This window comes from Idiotropiscis lumnitzeri, chromosome 8 (genome assembly GCF_059441095.1).
Source record: "Idiotropiscis lumnitzeri isolate Australia: NSW breed Sydney's pygmy pipehorse chromosome 8, RoL_Ilum_1.0, whole genome shotgun sequence".
Classification (NCBI taxonomy): domain Eukaryota; kingdom Metazoa; phylum Chordata; class Actinopteri; order Syngnathiformes; family Syngnathidae; genus Idiotropiscis; species Idiotropiscis lumnitzeri.
Window position 1 is genome coordinate 9,814,234 of NC_142398.1, and position 23,535 is coordinate 9,837,768.

Consider the following 23,535-nt stretch of genomic DNA (forward strand, 5'->3'; position numbering starts at 1 on the left):
TGTCAGTCAAACACGTTTTATTTACAATCGGCTCTGCGCTCATTTTGAATATGGTGAACATGCATATGACATAACGTATAAAAACAAACAAAACAAAAAAAACCCAAAAAACATCCAGTGCCCTTCATCATCAAAGCATTCAATAAATGTGCTTTACCGCTTAGGGGAGTGTTGATAAAGTACTTCAGCAATCTACTGTAAGCATGGTGTTCAATTAAAAAGTATCACTAGCATTTTGGAGTGTGATTATTTCGCAAGAGTGAATTTACAGTATGTCGAAAGCACACAATGAATGGTTGCATTTGAGTACGTACATTAACACTCACAATTTGTAAAAGCCTTAACAGTTGTCTGAAACAAACGGCACTTGATAGACAACAATTGTACAGTCTAGCAAACGGTATAAAGCAATGGACTGATCACGTGACACGTAGAAACACAAAAAGATTGCAATTTAAAAAAATAAAGCTTGTAGCACTTTGCATGAAATCCTGCGACAAGAAAGTATGGCAATAGCTGCACTGTTTAAAAGAAAAACGACCACTATATCATGAGAATCAAGTCACGGATTTTGACAAGTAATTAGGAGGGAGGAAAAAGTTGCAATTTTATGAAAATAAAATTCGGCTGGCTCGATTTTACAACAAGGAGAGTGCAAATTTGTTGAGAGGAAAAAAAGGTTTAATACTACAGAATATTATTATATTTCTAATTCTATTTTGCCCACATCAAATTTCCAATTTTATTGTCATTATTTTAGTTCTCAGAGTAAATTTTTGACTTCTTGATCATGATTAAACTTTTCTCAATATATAACTTTTTCATGAAATTGCGCAATCATTTCAGAAATTAAATATTTTTCTGTATTCTGGTAAAACATCCAATTTATTTTGACACTATTATTTTATTTAGTTTATTTTATTTAATATTTTCACCTACATATATTTAATCTTTGTTCTTGCAAAATGTCATCTCTATTCTCATATAATTTCCATTACATAATAATCTTACATTTTTTGCATCTTTTGCCTTTTTTTCTAAATGACTTTTTTTCCAGCCACAGAAAATTGCAACTTTTTGCTTATAAATGGAAAATAACATGTAATTCTCGCAATACTGCAACTTTTTTTCCTTGTAGAAATGTAACTAAAGCATCTTAAAAAGTCAAATTAATTGATGCAAACCACTTTTTCCTCATACAAACCAAACCATGATTTCTTCTCAGCAATATGCCATTATTTTTCCGCACATAAATATCAATGTGGTTCCGGTAAAATGTCTTTGTTCTCGCAACTTTATGTTGTTGAATAGCAACTTAAGTTAACTTGCTTCTAGATTAATTTCATAAAGTGGACCCGATAGTCCAATGTAATTTTGATCTGATCAGATGACTCGGAAAACGAACCCCACTGGTATCACCGCAGCAATTAAGCAAAGCGACAAAACGGGCAGCGGTGGGACGGTAGGGTTGTAGGTGCATGTTACCATGGCAACCACAGGCCTCCAAGTCAGATGAGACTGACGTCGAGTTCAGTTGTATTTCGAGAAGCACGCTGTGCTGCTGTTCATTGGTTTGGACGCTAGGGGGCGCCAAGTACGAAGAGGAGTCCAACCAAGAGTCACCGCTCATCGAGATGATCTTTGAATTGTTATTATCTCTTCCTGTTTTCTCCCTGGAGCCGCCACGTCAAAGACTCGTCGGGTCGCGATCGTCCGTGCAGGAGCCTTTCGCTAGCGAAATGTCATCCACCGCCATCTCGCCACTTCGTCCCCGTCCACGCTCGCCCTTCAGCACCACCTGTCGGGAGCACGGTCACAGTTCAGCATTAGGTGGAGGAATAAATTTGAAATAAAAGTCTAGCTTATTGAGATTTCCAAAAAATTCTATTAAAAATTACAAACAAAGTTTCAAATGTTAACCATGATTTTGAAAGCAACAGACAAAAATAAAAATCCAATGTGACCAAAAAAGGTTTAATTAAATTGGGGACGAAAATTGTAGCATGAGAAGAATTCCCAAGTGAATCTGAACACATTAGAGAGAAGTCATGGAAATAAAAAATAAATAAAAATTTATAAAATATAGGAAATAAGCTATTTTGGGGGTGGGTTTAAAAATTTTGAGAACATTTTCCATTTTTTTTTCAATGACTAATGTTGTAATGCGGAAAACAAGGTGTTTTTTGGGGGGGCAAAATGAGCATTTGTTTTTACTCAGAGAATATATGTATGCATGCGAAAAATAGGAGACAAAAAATAATAATAAATACACACTGAGGTATTTTAACCATTTTTCATTTTCTGCAAATGCTCTGAAGGACAAAATTTGTATTTGGAATTGGGGAGTTATGTTGTCGTCTAGTTTATCAATCAGAACAAAAATGTTCATCATGTTTTTCAAAGTGATCATTTTGTCCAGGACTCTATATTGTTTTTATTGATTTATTTTCGCCAGAACAGCATACTGTATACAGTCATACAAAAAAAAAAAAAAACGGAATTTGTTTTAGTATGACTGTATATTTGAAAAAAAAAATTGTAATCCTTCAAGGGTACAGGTAGAATTTTAAACAGCAAATAGCAGATTGACATGCAAAACTAAAGGAAACAAATGCAAGTAAAAAAAAAAAAGAATTTTCAAAAATATTTGTTTATTTTCGCGAAAATAAATTGCAATCTTACAATAAAGTTGCAATTCTGACAAATGATTGTCAAAATTCCAAAACGAACATGAGTCATCACATTTGAATAAAGTCTTAATAGCCCAAGAAAACGAGTTGCGAGTTGGGGGGTGGGGGGTGGGGCCTATGCAAATGAGTACAAAGGGAAGTGCGAAGCCGACAATAAGTTAGAACTGATTCAAGCCTCTGCTGAGTTTTACTTACGCTCTCCAGGCCTGTTCCCCACAGCGTTATCTGGGTGTGTCTCCAGCTGTTGCCACCCGTCCTCCCCCACACGGCTGGGCTGTAGCGGGCGCCCTTCTTCACGAACACCTGCAGCATGCCGACGTGGTGACCTGCTAGCTTGTGGCGGAAGGACAGGCAAAGGTTGCCCTCGTTCCAGGGTGGAGCCAACGGGAGGACCAGCCTCGCCCCTCGCCCCGTCCTCTTGTTGCCCACTTCGGGGATGGTAAGGTAGCGACCGCCTGGAAAAGAAACGCCTCCTTTCAGTCAAAGTAAAACAAAATTCTTCAGGATTGAGATTGGCACCACCTAAAAAAAATACTTGTGGTCATAAAAAACGAAACAGATGTTTTATTAATATGCAGGAAAATCCATAACAAATAAATATCTATTGCACATTCAATTAAAATGAAAAAAAAAATCTAAATGGGTTAAAAGCAAAAAGTGAAATATAACTGAACTCTATTCAGGCAATGATTCTTACCACTAGAGGGAGCCTGTCTACCACTATAGTTGTCCCCATACAACTCAGAGAATCACTTATTACTGAGCTGATGCAAATATATTTTTATGTGGACCATTTACGTTTCTTCAGATAAGTTTTGACTGTCACAAAATAGTACGAGAAGAAAGTTGCAGTATTTTTTACAAAAGGGAATTCACGTTTTTATCGACAAATAGGAAAAAGAAATTCTAAAAAACTGAAAACGATAAGTTGCAAAGTCACAGCCTGTGAGGAATGACAATTTAATAGAATTAGAAAGAAACTCTTGTCACACTTTCTCCTTCAATTGTGCAGCTCAGTCTGGAGTGTGCCGCTTGGCAGTATAAGACTACGTTTTGTTACAGCATCTCAACTCTTCCGAGAGCCAACTCCATGCTGAACTCTCCATCACAACAACCCTTACCTTGTAGAACTGCAACATGATATGTTTTATTTATTTTATTTCATGTTTATTTATTTATTAATAAATTATTTCATCTATTTTTAATTTAATAGATATATTTAATAATTATTTGTTTTATGAAAAAAAAATATTCTGGATGAATGATTTTTTTCCCAAGAATAATGTCTATGTTTTCACGATTTATTCTATTTTAAGTGTAACTTCAAAGTAGCACTCTGCAGTCTAGCAGAATCACCAGTCATTCCGAGCACGTCGGAGAGTGACTTCGTGTGTGTCCACTACTGACTCACATCATCAGAATCCAAACATGTCCACCTCATGTGAAGCTAAAGCACAAAAATGACTGTAATTTGAGTCAAACGTGTCACACATTGGCATCTCGTCGGCGTACGAGATCTCCATCTTGTCTCAAGTCATTTAATCTAAAATGGATGCGCTGTTTACATTGCGTAACACTAACAGCTCATTACCTGCCGGGTCGGGCGTTGTCTCCCAGTGCACGTCTCCGTCTTTGTCCCTGATCCAGCCGCAGAGTCCGTCGTCAAAGGAGCAGCTCAGGAAGCCCGAATCTGACCCGGTGGAGGACGGACAAAGTTTGAGATGCAAAAACAGCTTCAAGCAGAGACAGAATTGTCAAGTAAAAGTTTTATTTCTTCTGGAGATTTTCATTGTGAATTATTTCGACAAAGAAATGCATATTTAAGAGATTACTTTTTCAGAAATTTGGGAAAAAAATCTTTGAAAAGAATTCATTCGTTCAAGTTATGAGAAAAGCCTGAATGCCACAGACATTTGAAAGTTAGGAGAATAAAGTCACAAGCTATAAGAAATAACTAGTGGTGCTCTGATCGCGATCAATCAAATTCCGTGATAAAGTCGGTGATCAGCATAATTTATGTCGATCAAGATTTTTTTTTTTTGATGACGATCACAAATAAGTATCACCGCAGCTCGTACAATGAAGCTTACGTAAAATAAACCCATCTAATTTGAACTAATTCAGGTTTTGAAATTCCAATAATTTCACCTAAAATTTAGGTCAAATGACGCAAACCTGACCACAACGGAAGTTTGAAAGTTACATGACTAAAATAACAAACAATGATCTTCTGCTAGAAGACATTCGCCATAACACATGGTACAATTATAAAATTATCTTATTTCTGTAATCTAAAATGTTTTTCTCATTCTTTGTCGATTAACTGAGAAAAATCAATACAATGGCGCACATTTTATTTTGGTTACATGATGTTTGTTTGTTTTACATTCTGCATATCTGCTCTATGCAATTTTTTCTCTTTCTCGCAAAAATAAAATGTAATGCATTTTTCTTTCTTTTTGCAATATTTACTCAACATGGTGAATTTGTTTATACACTTGTTTGACAGTTAAATGCATTACTGTAATGTATGGCAGCAGTTTGACTCTCAAGCTCACTGTTGTGATTAAGTGGTTAATTTAAAAAAGAAACAAAAAGCTGTGAAAATAAATGTGCTATATCAAAAAAAAAAAATCCTACATGCAGTCACAGCACGCAATGACGAGAGATGATGTTGCCGTGACGATGACATTACAGGAATAACATCCATCATTTTTGTCGGAGCAGAAGATGTTCAAAGTCACACTCTGGACTCACTTGGAGGCCAGTCGAAGAGATGTGTGAAGCAATGGCTGAACATGTGACTCGGAGGAACGCGTGACGCACGCAAGCTTACCGGCGTCGTCTTTGGCTTCATCGGCCGTGTTGCCCAGCTCGATGTCAAAGTCCAGCACCGTGTTGAGGTCGTTGTTCCGCGGGACTGAGGAGACAAAACGTGGTTAGATGATTATGCGAAGAAAAGGCAATACACTGATACCTTTTGAATTGACGAGTGCCGCAACTTATGAGTTTTGTGAGACACAAGCCGACCCTCTGTTGATTTTTTTTTGCCTTTGTGGCGTGTGCAAAAATTAACTTGTGAGTTTTCAGATTGACAGATTACGGGCAGTTCTTCAAAAAAAAAAGATGCAGAGTGTGCTTGCTTCAAGCTGTTTGTTGCCCTGCTCCGTTGGAGTTTAGTAAAGAACTAAGGATCAACATTTAAGGAATAGTTGTCATATATTATTAAATGTTACATTCATTCCAATAATTTTCAGCTATTTTGATTTTTAGTTTGTTATTCATAGTGAGGTGAAATGTTGGACAAATATGGCAAAAGATTTAATTGTAAAAAACATTTAAGACATGCTGCCACATGCTGCTGGAGGTGCAAACGACTAAGGGCAGCCTCAGGGTGGATCGATCCTTTTCTCAGCATGATCTAATGAGACATGCTTAATAATAATACATCGAGCCTCCTGTGTGCTAAGCCAGTTCCAGACGCATGTGAACTCTAATGGGTCCAAAAAGTGAGTCATAAATGCTGGCAGGACGTCTGAATTAAATCCATGCAAGTGTTGGAGGAGGAGGTCGGACTTGCACCAGAACCTCCAGCGATCCTTGGCATCCCGTGCTCCGTGTGTGTGTGTGTGTGTGTGTATACGCAGATGGTCTTTGAAGGAATGTACCTAAACCACGTCACCTCCCACCCTCCTTCTACTTGGATATCACACATCCGGTCAAAGTGTGTATAAATAAAAGGATCCTGATTAAAGAAAGTGTAACTTGAACTCTGAGGGAAGAGGCTGAAAATACTCTTCAACCGTCCTCTTATTAGACACGAGCACATATTTATCCTCTTCCTCATGGACGACCTGTAAGGAGATGTATTTCTGCTATTTGGACACACCCTGTTGCCAATTCATCATGCGCGCAGTGATGAATGTGGCTATGGTATCTGTTTATGGAAATTAGGTCATATAGTGGACACTCCCCAATACTCACGTTAAGCCACACTTTTTATTTCGTATTTTTTTTTTTTTTATGAGCAAACCACCATTTTTTGTGGAAAACACTTATGTGGACAGTTATGCCCGCTTTTCAAAAAAAATTTTTTTAAAGAATTTTTAGGGTTAAAAAAAAATAAAAAATTTTAATGCATCAAAGGGAATCAATTCCATGCTAGTTTTTGCTATTAGCAAGCTTGCACGGTCCCTATCCACTACAAATAGCAGGTGGGGACTCAACTGTCCTATAAATCCTTGGTTTACTTTAGACACTTGAGTACCACACGTTTTATTAAGAGTGCGATCGATTCAGTGCTTCTAGAAAGAAATGACCTGGATGAATTAGAATATCCACAAGCGTATTTAGAGTGCAGGGTTTGGGTTATTTATTAGTGGGAGCGTTTTGTGCACCTGCTGATTAATTGGGCCAAAGAGTTAAAGCCAAAGAGATTATTTACTGAAATGCAATAAAAGTAGAAATGTTTTTTACATTTTGCATTGTAATTGGGGTGCCAGTTTAATTTCTTAAAGTGGATGCCGCACATGGTCATTAATTGGGGTCATGGTGTCTATTAGAGTTGTGCACACTATTTGAGGAAATACGGTAATTAGAAATTAGAGGACACCTTTAGAAATGGAGAAATACTTCGTGGATACAATATTGATGCACACATCTTGAATGAACAAAAATGCTCATCATCAACAAGTCGGAATCAGGTCATTTCAATGTGCAATACAGTAGCTGCTCCATAAATCTGCAAACATTATTTAAAAAAAAAAAAAATCACAATATTGATTTGAATCGATTTTCCTTTCCATAGCCTGAGATCGCTTCATAAAGCCATATATCAATCCTTTTAATATCGGCTCCCCCCCCACAATTTTAGAAGACTTCACGGGTCACACGAGAGTAGCGTCTCAAAACAAAATGGCGGAACACAGTGAGAGGAAATGTGTTAAAACTATAACTCATGTAATTATTTAATTAACTGCAGAGATTATCTGACATTCAGGGTGTGGCATTTATTTATACAGATATATTTATTTCCTCAAATGTTTTATTCATTATTTTGTTCAAATGACTGAGATGAACTGCCTCGACGTTAAAGTTAACCGTGTTGTATGTGCTCACTGACTGCAACATGTTTGCATTAAGATGATCGCGTTGATAGCGATGACAATTTATACCGAATGATGAAGTTCTATAAATATGCACGCGGCGGCTTGAGGCTCCTTCCTTTTCATTTGCGAGCGCTTATATGAATAACTGCTCAGTGGGGGAGTCGACTCTTAAAATCAGCTCCTGGAAGCTGTGACTTCAGACAGGTGCTAATGAAATCCTCTCTCCGCCCCTATTACCCCCCACATCCCTTTCTAATTATGTGCCACCATCTGCCCACGCAAACATCTTACCTGCAACAACCAATTTGCAGCTGCACGAATTTCAAGTTTAGTTCATATCGGACTCACTTGAACCGAAAAAAAAAAAAGAATGCCATTGATGTCCTTGTTAGATGAAAAAAAATAAATAAATCAAATAAAAAAAAGGAAAATATTAAATTGAAGCTACCAGCAGTGACAAACGGCAAACGGCCCCTGCATCCCCAGACGATTTTTTTGTTCCCCTTTTTAAGCGGCAGATGCTCAAAAATGATCATCAATCTTTGACTGCATGCTCTATCCATATCAGACGGAAAAAAAAGTTTCATAATTTAGTGTCACCCATCTGTCTAGGATACACATTTCTGATTAGGGCCACTTTGGATAATCGCCCTATAAAATGGTGGGAAAATATTTGGGAGTGCTAAAATTTACACAATTCCACCATGAGCTTGGAAAAACTTTACATACTGGGCCCGTAACAAGAAAATGTAAATTGGTACAACTGGTTTTGAGGCTAATACTGTATTTGATCATTTTCAAGGGGGTGCTACTAAGCAAGTATTGAGGTTAGGTTAAGGCCCAAAAAATATTATCACCAGAATACGCACATTAAACAAATATTGAGATGCTTTGGGGCTTGTTGAGGGCCCCCAAAATGGCAAATATTTAATAAAATACTGGATTAAGTTTTTTAGGTAGCGGGCACCCAAAAAAGTTTGAGTTAATCCAGGTCTGGGGTTTTATGGCCAGTCATAAAATGTGATGACATAAAATCTTTGAAGGACTCTTGGAAATGAACAAAGTGAACTTAAATTATCTGTTTCAAACTTTGTGTGTCTTTTCGGGTACAAATTTTTACTACTCATGATATACATGTCTCCTAAATCGATGGTAAATTAAACTAGCTTCAGGGGCTGGATTTTCAAAATCTCCAAGACACGTCTGCCATTGAAGAACCTTTGAAAATGTTGCAACATTCCGCTAAAATGGTTGCTTCAAACCAAAATGGCAGACTTCTCTTGTCTTTTTGCGTATGGGGTTGTGACACTTTGTTGTGGGTCAATTCATGATAGGCTCCTAAAACTTAGGCTGTTACATAAAACTGATATTTTGAGCTGAATATTTAAGATTTCAGGTCCATTCCAAGGTAGCTCGCTATTTATCATTGATGCACTTCATGCAGTAGCAGCGCTTCCAATGCCAAAACTTGGATGGAGTGTTTTGGTAACCTCACCTCATCGGAGAAAAAAAATACTTATTTTAATTTGAAAAGCAAAACAAAAGCATTTCAACAAAATATCTGTCTTTGGCACACCAAAGTATTTAGAAAATAAAACATGAACAAGGTTTAATCATTTAAATTTTTTTAGTTCAGCGGGCCGGATTAAAAGGTTTAACGGGTCCCATGTGGCCCCCGGGCCGTAGTTTGCCCACTACTCGTGTAGTCAATCAATTCAATGTGAGATTCGCCTTTTGAAATGAACTCTCGACATTCTCATTTGTTCAGACGCTCAATAGCCGCACCACTAATGTTTTGAATGAGGACCACATTTTTACTTTGAAGTGTTCTCAAGTGAATATAATAATAATGACGAGCAAAAAATAATGGGCTTTACGACCCGTCTCAAACATATCTAAGCGTCTGAAAGTACTTTTAAAGTCAGATGTATAACCTTTATTAGCAAAGTATCTCTTAAATCTTCTTGCTGCCTCTGGATGGACATAAAATACACAAACATTATTTTCTAAATGGCCTATAATTCCACTAAAAGCCGCAAAATGTTTTTTACTCATGCTGCGGGAAGAGGAAGGAACGAAAAAAAAAAACTTACTGTGCACGTCGCCTCGTTGCTTGGTTACATCCTTGTGTATGATGTTGTCCACAGTGGTCGCCTGCGGAGGTGGTGCTGGTGGTGGAGTCGTCATTGGGGCACGTCTGGTGGGGGTCACCGCTTTTGGGGGGACGTAGGGCTCGCGAGTGGGTGCGGGCGGCCTCCTGGTGGGGACGAACGGCTTTGGTGTCGCTTCCTTGCGCGGCGTTGTCGTCGTCATCCTCCTCTGAGGCACCGTCGTCGTCGGCGTTGTTGGGGCGGCGGTCGTCGTGGTTTTGGGGGCGATGGTGAACACCCTCCTGTGGGTCACCGGCGGACGTAGCGTGGTGGTGGTCCGCCTCTGGTCGATGTCGGGCAGGTGGTTGTGGAAGCTGGGAGGCAGTTTGCCCGGCCTTGGCGGGTCTATGGCCACATTGGGAATGGCTGGAATGACAACAACGTGCAGATGAAGCTCGAACAAGTTGTGAGGATTTAATGAGGCAGACGATTGGCCATTAAGTGGCACAACGACACTTTTAATATGTATTAAATCGCTTCCTCAAACCTATGATGTCCCCCAAATGTCTCTCTTTAACTAAAGTGGCACGTCTCACAGCCACGGGTGGTTTTATAGCTGTTCAAAGTCACTGGGGGACTTTTGGCGACAGAAGCAGGGTGCATGTCAACACACAACCATTTACATTAAATATTTCCTTCTGTGTGGAATAAATGGGTACGCAAGTTACACAAAAATTGAAAAAAATTTTTTGAAACTAACGTGACCAACTGTGGCGTAAAGACTTTGACTCATGTTCTGTCAATTGTGCGCCATCATATTGATGTTGATACATTTTGGACTATGCAAAAGAAAGACTTGGCCATGCTCATTATGAAGAGGAGGAGACGAGCAGCAGTGGAAAAAAAGGAAATTAGAGGGTTCAATCTCAACCATGAGCAGCAGTCGTTGGATGACCGATTCGGGGTGTATTTCAGACTGAGCAGAGAGCAGTTTGAACGCCTCTTTCAGAGAGTTGGCCCAAGCATCAGCGAGCAAAACACAAACTTTAGGCAGCCCATCGCGATGTCTTCTTAAATATTTAACTATATGATTGCTTGGTTGTGTCCCAACGCTCGGGAAACTGAGCCATGGGATTTATCAATGTTTCTTCCATTATCTTTGTTCAATTAACCCGTGTGGGTCCGCAAACATCGCTTGTCTGACGTGACGGCGGTGCCGCTTTCAAATGGAAATGTTTTCTATTCAAGGCATCAAGCCATCGCGACACATACACAATGCACCCTATCCAATGTGGTGAGTTTCATCACGCCAAATTCCAACCGATCCACTCGCCAAAGGTTGCTCTCACTCCCTTTTTTGTCAACTTCCCGTCCTCCTTTAATGAACATGAATATGTCTTTCTTTTGCAAGACTGAGGATACATCTTGTGGAGATGCGGTTTACTTCTGGACCAGTGACGAGTCTAGAAGTTACTTCCTAGCAGACTTCCGCCCTTCCAAATATGGGCCACTCCGGTGCCGCCATCTGTTCGCCCAGCAACGTGACTCTTTCACTGGGTGAGTGCAGTGTGAAACGGTTCAGTTGTATTTAACTTTTAAAGGGGTAGCTAACCCAAACATTTTTTTTTTTGTTACAAGAATATGTTCTATGCAGGCCCACTGGAAATGACAACACGGTTGCTCAGGGCTCAGCACGTGACCAATCATGGGTCACACATTTTTGGAAGCTGTGTGGAATGATGTACTTTGTAACACACATGGAAAAATGTGCCTCAAACATTAAAAAAAAAAAAAAACAACAACAACAACAAAAGTAGTTCATGTTTGATATATATATATATTTTTTGGTAATTCTTTGTGTGTGAGAGCGAGCGGCATCACCCACAGAAGGGTAAGAAAGTAAAAAAAAAATAAAAAATAGTCTTCAAATAATATCATTTACAAGTCGTTATAAACGTAGGAGAAACATGGAGATTACACAAACTCCAAACAAGGAAGGCCATTTACATTATTACTATGAGAAATAATTGCATACCAATCGGGGTAGATGGGGGCTGAACAAAACACCAGAATGGATTTGTTTGACCTTGAAAGGTTCCTTCCACTCGAGTGAGATTTTTGGACTTGTTTCCTGTGAGTCTGTCTAATTTCCCGTTCCTATCCGATCCTTGACTGCCATCCCCCAGAAAATAAAATCTAAAAAAAAATAAAATCTCCCCAACAATAGCTTATGCCCACACAAACGTCTGCGATGAACCTGACATCCTTGCTTTTGGACTGTGGGAGAAAACCAACAATAAGAGGGGGCACAAAGAGAGGAGGGGGGAGTTACAGTAGTCAGAATATGCAATTCACGTCTCAACACTTAACCTTTAAGTTTCAATGAAGTCTCTGGCAAAAATCAAGAAAGTCATGTAAATTATAAGCGAGTGGAGTCGAGTCATTAGTTGGGTTGAGCGAATCATAAGTCAAGTCATACAATCTGGCTCAGTCACGACGTAGCCATACTATACGGTACCTCCTTTTTTCTATTTCATTGCAGATATCATTCAGACAAACGTGACGCCATCAGCATACGACATGCAGTTTTTGGAAGCCTTCCCTTGCCCAAGGCTAACTAACCGACTTTCCATTGCTCAGTGCGATCTGCTTGAGGAGTTGCATGTTTTGATCACTGGTGGGACTAGTGGGCGATCTGCTCCACCGTTCGTCAAAAACAGTTTCTGTTTCGAGAAATGATAGCATTCATTGGAACACTGTGGAGGCCATAAAGCTTCCCAAACTGGCACAGAACCTCTGACGGAAACAGGCGGCAAATTTGCAGTTATGTTATTTGGAAAGGCATGAGGAAAGGAATGCTATCTTTACAACTGCAACACCGAAGCTGTCAAATGCGCACTTTTGTCTGTATGATCCCTGAAAAAAAAATAGAAAAAAAGAAGTGTGTCGTGACTTTCTTTTTGTCACTTTGCACTCAGTATCTGTGCTTGTGTTAGTTAGCTATAGTAATACAAGATCACAGTTTTTTTTGTTTTTTTTTTTAAACAGACTCTGTATTTATTTATGACATTGTCTTCCCAATTAAACGCATAAATGATGGGAAGCTTAAGAAATGCTTGACAAGCTATCCATGAGCAGAAACGGACATTTGATACAGTTGAGCATTGGCACTTATACAATAAGTATGCATGTAAAAATGACATCTGTACTAAAATTCTACCTCCTAAGAGACTCTGTCGTGATTTAAGGGCTTTTTTGTGATGAGATTTATGACAAATTGGAACGCCCCCTTTTGGAGCTCGGCTCGTTTTTTTTTCCGTCTCGAATGTCTTTTTTTTTTTTTTTGATAATACTGTATTTTAATATTGCTCGGTTTGTCAGTTCCGTCGTCTAAAACAGCGACCGATCGTTGCCAAAATTCCAATGCACGTTACTACTCTTGTCCACTTCAATCTATGAAAACAAAAGTTTTACATATAAGAAGCTCAATATTTTTGGATCAAACACGGTGTTCCATAATGGTCATTAGCATTAACTGTGGATTGGCGCATGGTATATTTTGTAGTTGCGTCATTTATTTTGAGTTTAATAATCTTCGTAGCTACCTTCATGATATGCGTTTCATGCAGTGGCCTCTGCACTCCGCATTATGACCTTGGTGTGTTGCCAAGTCCGCACACATGACAAAAAACAACTTCTTTCAAACACTAAACAAATGGCACACTGTCTAGAAAATGCAAATTATGAACTGTAAACCCTAAAAAAAAACCTTGGGTCAAATATGGACCGATCCATTACTTGGGTCAATTTAACCCAAATTCCTGTGTTGTTTTTGCAGAGAAAACAACCCGACCAAAATGGGTGGTTTTGTACAAAAATTGTCCGTCTTGTAAAAATCAACTCAAGATGATGGCCAAATTAGTGGACCGGTCCATTTTTGACCCATAGGTGGTTATTTTTCAGTGTAAACAGTGAAGTCCACAAGTAAGATAGCTCGTGTTCAATTCAAATTGAGAATCATGAATATAAAGTCAAAGTTAACTAAGAGTCTTTCAGAAGTTTTAGCCAAGCAAGTCAAATCATAAAATCGGACTTGAGTCAAGTTAGAAGACTTCAGTCCCCAACACTGGGGCACAGACCACACGCAGACCACATGTTGATGATGTCATGGACTTTTGTCCTTTTGTCCTCCTGCGCATTCTTCACGTCAGGAAGTGTGATGGGGGTCTGTGGCGTTGGCGGGTGAAGGGAGTGCAGAGAGGGAGAGGGAGGGTCGCCTCATCCGGGATTCACGTGTGAGGAATGCGTGTGGACAAAAGCGGTGTACCTCAGTTGTCGCCATCTCATTTTACGCTGCTCTTTGATATGTGATTCCCACGCTGGATATTGCAACAGGATCCCCCCGAACCCCACCACCCACCCACGCCCTTGATGATGGGGAGAGGAAGTGGCATGTCCTTCCTGGACACTGGACTGCCACGCCATTTATTTCTGCTGAAGGACTCAATGATTATAATTCTCTAGGAACTAATGGGCTGTGTGAGAGTCGCGAGGCAAAATAAATACGTTTTGCAAGCTCAATGCCACTTTGGACTGATTAAAATAGACATCATTCTGGGTAAATGTGATAAGGATACAAAAAAGAGGGCTGAGAATCCTCGCAAAAAATAAGCTCCCAGCTTTTGAGGCTATTCCTCCCCAAAGAAAACAGCATATGAGGCCTCCTCCCGGCTCATTTTCACGTGTTGTCTTACGTTTGCAGTCGCGGCCCATCCCTCTGTAGCCATCTTTGCACTTGCACTTGTACGAGCCCGGCGTGTTGAAGCAGGTGGCGTAGCCGCCGCAGCGACCGGTCTCCAGAGAGCACTCATCTACGTCTGAAAGGAAAAACGGGAGAGACGGGGCAAACAAGACTAAATTGAATGAGCGATCGTGACGCGACTGCAGAGGCTTATTAGCTGGCCAAATGTGACCAACGATGATTGCGTGAAGGCAGGATGGCAAGGGTTTGACCTACGCAATGAACGCCTTTAAACACCATATGTAGATGATACTGTGCATTCAGATGAACATTTTCCATAACATTGAAGGGATGGTTCCAAAAGTCCAAAATGCTGATTCAAGCTGGAAAGCCTAACATAAAATTGGATTAAGGTTCTGTATCGATGCTTCTGCAATGGAGAGCAAGATAAGTCAAATTCTACGTGAGGTATTAGGCAGTACAGCTGACCTCGAATGCATTCTAACTTGGAATTTGACTGATTCAAATATGATGAAGCTAATAAAAACGTAAAAAAAAAAAAACATCTTAAAATGTTGCTTATTGTGGCGTTGGCCAAATGACAAATTTATCCAGGTGGAATTTTAAGCATCGTATTTGAGGGGTCCCACACTAAAAAGACATTCAGTAGCCCATGAGATTGGACGAACATGTCGATCATACCAGGATGAAAAAGTCTCAAGGACCCATGTGAGAGGCAATGATGAGAGGCTTTAGCAGATTATTCTCACTTAATCAGTGACCTGCCGTTTGTTCATAATTGGCCTTGCTACCGAGGTCAATCCGACCTGCTGAAGGTGGACAACCTTCACCCTAACTGGGAAAGCGCCATCACTTTTTCGAGAAACATAGATTACTGTTTGAGCCTTCCGTGACATTTCACGTTAGAGCAGGACGGGTTGCAGGTGGATAGCGAGCCAGTAGAAATGGGTATGGAGGCTGTAGAGATATTCTAGACACCGCACATTGCTTTTGATGTAGACGAGAACGTTACATCCCGCATACTGCTGCTTCTCATACTCATATAGTTTCTACTGGGGTCGTGCTACACAATTTTAAGCGTGTGGGGTTTTGCAATCCAGAGATGACAAATAACGATCAGATTACTACAGTCATAACCTCCCGTTGCGCTTAGTTGCTCGAGGGACAATATGTGACGTAGGCAATGCAATCTTATTAATATGACTAGTGATCGTGTCAAGGGGATTAATTCGGATTAACCGATTTCACTGAAACTCCGTCTGTCAAATATTAGACCACTCTCCTCGAAAGGCCTGTTAGTTAATGACCTCATTAGAGACCATTATCTTAACATGAATAGACATTGCGAGACCTGGTTGAATCCAGATTTTTTTTTTGCCTCCAAATTTTGTGAGCAAGAAAGGCGGGTGTAGCCTTTCTTTCTGAATCTGATCTGAAATTTAGCGCTCGTTAAAACATTTGAAGTTCCTATTATGCAATCCGCAGCCGCTGTTTTATCTTGCAGTCATTTACTGTCCCCCCCCTGGCTCGTACTCCGGCTTTTTTGATGAATTTTCAGAATTTTGGGCTGATTTGGTAAATCATGCAGACAATACACTAATCATGGATGACTTTAACTCACCGTGGCGTTTCAGACAATAATTGATACTTTTGGTTTCACTACGATAACAGATGAAACAATGCATATAAATGGTTCTAAATACTTTCGATTTCAAACTAACCCGAGGCATGGCAGCTTCAAATGTATTTGAGGCTCAGCACTTGGTCTTGGTTTAATTCTTACCTCGCAGAGAGGACGCACTGTGTAATTCATAGCAATGTGACAACCAAGTTTCGCAATGATACATGTGGAGTTCCGCAGGGACAAAATCAGACAAAAGTCCATAACCTCCAGATCTCGAAGTTTCATTATGTTTGCATTACCTCAGCTAAAACGGTTAAAAAAAGGATGTGAGGTGGACTCAAATGGCAAGCATAAATCCCAGAGGGTTAAACAGAGTTTGAGTTGCCTCGTTCTTTCCCACCACACTCAGGGTTTTGAAATAAGCCGTTGAATGTACCGTAAATTGTCAAGAATTGGAATTTGCGGTTCCTAATCTCCACCAAATAAATGTGAGTGACGCGTACCGATGCACTGGTATTTCCCATTGATGTACTGGAGGTCAAAGCCGTCGTGGCACTTGCAGATGTAGCTGCCGAAGGTGTTGATGCACTTCCGGAACCTGGGGCACACGGCTATCCCGGTTGCACACTCATCCACATCTGCAAAAATGGTGACAAGAAGGTCTCTATTACTTATTTCTACCCGACATCCAGTGTGTTTTGTTTTCAGTGAAGTGGGCGTCTCCTCTTTGGGCATGAGGACGTTCTTACAGTATGCAGGGACAAAAAAGAGTCAAAATTAGATTGACTGTAGTCTGGGCTAGTTTGGGAATGGACCTCACATGCTGTTCCTAGAATATTCCAAGTCTGGCTTTGGGTGCCAAGAGTCACAGCTCCTGTTACCACCGTGAGGCCCCTGTCACTTTCTCCTTTCACGTCAATGTCTTTGGCTTGAACTTCAACCCTCAATCTACAATCCAGAGCCACTTTTCCGCCCTTTTTTTTTTTTTGTATATTGACACATTTTAATATTTACATATATTATTGCCCACATTTTGTATTACTGTGTTTACATTAATTAAACACATGAAAACATCTAACCAATATGCATGTTTACATACAATACAACTTTATTTATATCGCGCATTTCACAACAGCTGGAGCTGTCACAAGCGCTTTCCATATGGTGTCATTGAAATTAGTCACAATGAACCTCAGTTTATTGCAATATGCATTCCAGACCCACATAATTGATACAGACACATTACCTTTACCTGCTCAAATTCAGCTCAAACACTTTTTTTAAAAAACACAATATACATGGATTTTAACAAAAAATAAAGCATCCAATCAGTGCAAAAGAGAATGTAAATCCCTTGAGGGTGCTTAAATGTTCATTATTTTCCATTTACATTTGACTGCATTTAATCAATATTTTATATTTTGAATATAGAATTGTATTTAAATTAACTTACTCGATATAAACCACAAATTTCCCTGATGTAGAGGTGATTGTCACAACAGAGAGGTACTCTAATGTATGATATGGTGCTACAAATCGTGGTAATATTAATGCAGCAAATAATTTGGCAAATTCCTGATTGCTAACCTGTAACTTTCCATTTGTGACAGATATGTTGGATGTGGAGATTTTAGAGTAAAATTAGCATGCTAAATGCTAGCATGCTAAAAACTCACGTGGGTCCTTTGTGGTAATTCTGCAATACATGGACAGCCTCAAAGGACAGCTGCTACATGCAGTGCTAAAGCCGACTGAGATGGGCAGGATGTTATAATGTTCGTAGTTGGTATGATTGATATAAGCAAATTGTCCTATTTGCTGGGAGTAACAGTATAAATGTATTATTGCAAAGCTAACAGCTAGCACGCTAACATCTAACATGAGCAGAGTTGCTATGCAATTTCGGCCATAATTTATTTGCTATGCAAAGTATAAATTGCACATCCTGAATAGAAAAAGTAATTCAGAAGATCCACAAGGAGAATTTTAATAATCCACAAATGCAGTCACTTTCAGGCGGGTATGACGGAGTTCTGTTTCTTCAGCAGCAGCATTACCATAATTCATCGGCAAGTCAGAAGGCACCATATTCTATCAAAAATATACATTATCGCCCAAGTAGTAACTTCATAATTAAAAATTAAAAAAAAAAAAACCTTAAATGACTAGACTTGCACAATGAATATAAAACAATCTACGGCAGTAAGGTGGGATGACATGCTCTAATGCTGTGCAAAATAGTTTATTGCGCTCTGTTTGCAACCTTGGAATATCTTACACCTGGACCTTGAATACATTGTCAATGGGTTAAAAGGCCATTTAATGCATTTCCCCCAGATTTTACACCATTTATCATATTGTGCAACTTAAACCATGTCGTGTAAATTCCAAAAAAGAGGCAACATAGAATTTCCAATGAAGCTATGGCAGGTTTTGTTCAGGGAGCATGTAAAACGATTCGAAGCTAGAACCTTTCTGTTTTGCGGTACACATGCCAACCAGGACCATCAAAACGAAGACTGCTGTTTTAAGCTCTGGCGGACAGCTTGTCCTAAAATAAAAAAAATGGTCATAAAACTCAGACGTAAAATTTTTGCACTGAGACGGAAGTGGAGCATCTCATGCAACACCTGCAGCAGGTTTTGCTTCTCCTCCTCCTGTCTTTATGACTGATGTCCATTCCGTGTCTTACAATTACCCAACCTACATGTTATACAGGGCCGTAGGGCAGAAATGAAAACTAGTCAGAGGGAACGTATGAAAAGAATGAGTTTGGGCGGTTTGGACATTTGATCAAAATGTTTAACCACCGGGGTCAAAATAGCTGGGCTCTATTTTGGAGGACGTCCAGCTCTGATTTGTTTTTGCTCCCCCGTTTTTTCCACTGAACCAATTTTTATTATTTTAAATTACAAGCTCTGCCAAAGAAATGAAACAACGTTTTCTCTTTGTTACGGGGGAGAAAAACACAGCATTCCTTTTGGTGATGTATTGCGTGAGTCGCTCTAGAGAGGAAGGAGCAGCCAGCGGCTCAACTTTCAAGCCAGAGGAGGTAAATAAAGTCGCCAACGTCACTCACCCACACAGGTTCTGCCATCCGCAGCCAACTGTAGCCCTGGCGACGGACACTGACATCGGACCTCTCCTTTCAGCACTTCGCAGCCGTACTGGCAGTTGGCCATGCTGCAAGTGCGAAGGTCTGGTAGTGAGAAAGAACGAAAGAAAACAAGACACATTAGAACAAGCTGGTGCCCTGAGAGAAAGCGCTCTCACCAATTTATCCCTCATAGGATAAGGCCGATTGTGGGGTGAAACAAAAGGAACAAAACACACTGCGACATTGTTACATTCCAGTTCCTCGCGAAAACCTCAAAAACCTCAGATTTGCATTTATCGTCAATGACGAATTTACACACTTATCTTACTACGGATTATATCTAACCACTTATAGACCTATTCCTGCATCATATATCAAAATGATCAAAAATCCATTGCAGGACTGCCAGTTGACTTTTGAGACAAAACCTACCAATGTAATAATGCCTTTATTAGTCCCACAATGGGGAAATTCGAGATTCAAACCCAGGCCTCCTGGGGAGACTGGGTCCTGAACGCGGCGCCTTAGACCACTCGGCCATCCTGGCAGCCACGAGATTCGAACCCAGGCCTCCTGGGGAGACTGGGTCCGGAACGCGGCGCCTTAGACCACTCGGCCATCCTAGCTCCCTCCCATCCAACCAATATCTCTGCCTACCATATTTTCCGGACTGTAAGCCGCTACATTTTTCCTAGATTTTGAACCATGCGGGTAATACAACGGTGCTGCTTTTCTGTGGATTTTTCTTTCACCGGTAGGGGTGCTCTATTGTTCAGAAAATAAATCTTGATGTTTTTTTTTCTCTTGGGTCTGTTCTGTTTTAATTAGCAAAGTTATTTCCGCGTTAAAAGGCACTGTTTTAAGAATCTGTTCATGTACCTTTAGGTGCATTCACAGTACAAAATCGTTCTGCACATGCAGTTAAACAACTCATTTTTTTCAACATAGAAAACTGCGGCTTATAGTCTGGTGCGGCTTGTATACCATTTTTATTCACTTATTTATTTGTGTATTTTCCGGAGAGTTGCTGTGGCTAATATGCAGGTGCGCCTTATAGTCCGGAAAATACGGTAAACGTTTATTATCAGAACAAATGACACTAACCATCAGCCAACCAAGAATCTTTTTCTAGTCAGCATTTCTCTGTATGACCGACCAGCCATTGAAAGATTGAAAGTCGACAACTAACCCTTACACTATTCCTATCCATAGTATCAATCATTGGAACTGTGATCAATTGATCTTCTGTCATAGGAGTAATGCTTACCCTTCCTACTAAACTATCCGTCAATACGTTATCAGAAGGAACTTTAAAATCAATCAACAAAAATGTAATCGCTATCATGTACGACTGACCTGGCTGTAATTTATTTGAATGATTGACTGGTGACAAGCTGGTGATCACCTGTTATCAGACTAATGATATGGTTTGACATGTGGCCTAAACATAATCGAATCTACCAATACTGCAAATCTATAACTACAACTGACTCATCTATTTTCTGGCCCATTAACAATATCAGCGAAGACGTTGTTGGTCCATGTTGTGCATATCAAGACCATGGGAATCCCTCCAACACAATTATACGCTCAACTGGAATTTGCTCATGTCATCTCAATAACTTCTAACTGTGAAGAGGAAATTGAAAATCCAGGCCTGTTCTGCCACAGCAGTTGTGGACGGCTCACAGTTTGAGGACGCTGGAGTTGGCTGATTAAATGCTGCACTGATCTATTGATCAGAGCTCGGGCGGCAGAGACAATTCTAAGACCGTCCTTCACGCGGCACTGCAGAACACAGCCTCAAGTGGTGAGCAATGAAAGAAACAAGTGAGATACTGGAAATGACAGGACATTCAGGTGGAAAAACACGAGGAGAGAATGGTTATTAGGCCGAGTGACGAAATTTATTGGGAGACATGCACAGGCAACTACTCCCTTGCTGGGAAACACTACAGGGCCGCCAATAAGATTACACTATCCCTATAGATTTTAGGTTTCTTACATTCCGACCCTAAATGGATTGTGTTGCTCATATCAAATCGACAATCTGTCAATCAGTCAGCAAAGTTACAATCACTTGTTGACCGCAAGATTTTTTTTTTTTTTTTAACTTTAAAAAGCTTATCCCAGCTCATTACAACCATCCAAGGCTGCATTTCAAAGTCCTGTGTTCCTGTTTGAGCTGACTGCCGTTTAATTCAGTCAGTTTTTTACGCACTGCTCATTCGATCATGGTAATGCCAATCACAGCACTGATACTACTACTAAAACAAAAGTTTAGCAACATTTCAGAAATTAGCAAACATGAACAAGATCCATGCAACATTCAAAAGACGCCCCGCCACTGAGTATTCGTGCTGATTTTATTCACGCTTACATTTGCATAATAAGCACACAACAGTATGGTTTTTAGAGTTTTTAATCGTTATTTTTTTTATTAATTATTAATCAAAATGTCTAGAGACGAGTTAACATTGAGGGTGTTTTCAATTACTTTTCAGTTGCAATTTTTTTACTACATACAGTGCAACGTTGTTGATAATTATCGTTATAGTTATCGATAATTTTGTTCACATACAGCAACATAAAGCATGCATAGTATACTATCGAGTATTTTTTTTTTTACCACAAACGGACTATTGAAACAAAATCTACATATAAAGTATCCATAGTTTGGAATTGACTAAGTTTTTTTTTCATGTCCAATTTGTTTTGCCATACACAATGCTGCTCACTATTTTTGTTGCTGTTGCATTAATATCTGTATATTTACCGTACAGCATAATTCTGTTGTTGGTGGCCGATATTGAAAATATGTATATGGATTTTATTCACTTATTTTATTTTAAATTTAATTTAAATTTAATTTAAATGTAATTTAAATTTAATTTAAATGTAATTTAAATTTAATTTAAATTTAATTTAAATTTAATTTAAATGTAATTTAAATTTAATTTAAATTTAATTTAAATTTTAATTTTAATTTTAATTTTAATTTTATTGTAATTGTGAGGCATATGAAAGGCTAATTGTATTTTGCTGTATACATGTGCTGGCCGCACGTTTACTTTAAGAGACATACTTCCACAGGTGCCGTCGGGCATCAGCATGTAGCCGTTGAGGCAGTAGCACTTGTAGCTGCCGTAGGTGTTCATGCACCTGTGTTTGCAGGGCCGTGGCTTCAGCCCGCACTCGTTCAGATCTGCAGACAAGACGAGAAACGGCGTCAGTAGAACGAGGGAGGAGCAGAAATTAGTCAGGGAGGGCAGAGGTGAAGAGGTTGGATCCACTCAGGCGGAGCCGTCTGTGTTTGTGGAGAGGTACGACATGTTTGGACGTGCCCACGGAGCTCACCTTCTTCAACGGGAAGCCTGGAAGTTACTGGAAAAGTCAACCGTACATCGGGTTGCCAAATTTACGCTCAATTTCCTCGGGGTATTTTGAGAATATTCCAAATTGGACGCATGAATTGAAAGGTGTCATAGTCAAACGATTTATTTTGTCATAAGCAGACATTCATGCACAACAATACAAATGAAAAGTATGGCATTTCAACAAACTATCTCAAACTAAAACTTTTTAAATATATTCTTTCATTGTCAAACAAAAACATGGTTGCTTGGGAAATTCCTGCTTTAGTCTCATTGATCCCCCTTTTAAAAGTTCCCAACCTTTAAAATTTACTGAATTTCTCAAAGCTAGCTGCACGTGATAGATAGATGTTATTAAATTCGGCTGACTCATGGCAAGTTCACCGGGATGCCATCCAGCTGTCTCTCATAAAAGCAGTGCATCATTCTTTGCTTCTTTCATGTTGACAGGCCACCCATGGGGCGTGTAAAAAAAAAATCCCATCAGAAAAAATTAGGCACTTTTTTTCCACAAGAGATATTTTTGATGACGGGAGCATAGGTGGAGCTAATAACAGTATAAATCTCATTTCCGTCGTTGCAGCGGCGTCACTGTCATCGCTTCTTTCGACCTGTCTGCGAGCTGAGAAACTACCCTGATACGACTTCATTTTCTTTTTACGCGTTATTCTTAAATGCTTTAACCAGGCAAATGTGACAGCTTTATTTCTTATTTATGCCCATCAGCTCCCGAAGTGACTTCCCGATGGCTGACTATTTTGACGTTTCCCGGTGTGAAATAGCGCGGGTG

At 39.7% G+C, this 23,535-nt stretch overlaps 1 protein-coding gene across 6 annotated transcripts in view; it reads right to left on the reverse strand.

Moving 5' to 3' along the window:
• The window catches only part of npnta (nephronectin a), a 50,436-nt gene continuing 26,901 nt past the window's right edge, over window positions 1–23,535 (reverse strand). For all 6 annotated transcript variants that reach the window (XM_088302907.1, XM_088302905.1, XM_088302904.1 and 3 more), the window contains 9 exons: window positions 22,457–22,576; window positions 19,354–19,473; window positions 16,778–16,912; window positions 14,643–14,765; window positions 9,892–10,314; window positions 5,527–5,610; window positions 4,282–4,380; window positions 2,886–3,145; window positions 1–1,798 (listed from right to left, as the gene is read on the reverse strand). In XM_088302907.1, the coding sequence (XP_088159033.1) occupies window positions 1,688–1,798; window positions 2,886–3,145; window positions 4,282–4,380; window positions 5,527–5,610; window positions 9,892–10,314; window positions 14,643–14,765; window positions 16,778–16,912; window positions 19,354–19,473; window positions 22,457–22,576 (1,475 nt within the window). In that variant the 3' untranslated portion in view covers window positions 1–1,687. The remainder of the gene's footprint in view (window positions 1,799–2,885; window positions 3,146–4,281; window positions 4,381–5,526; window positions 5,611–9,891; window positions 10,315–14,642; window positions 14,766–16,777; window positions 16,913–19,353; window positions 19,474–22,456; window positions 22,577–23,535) is intronic.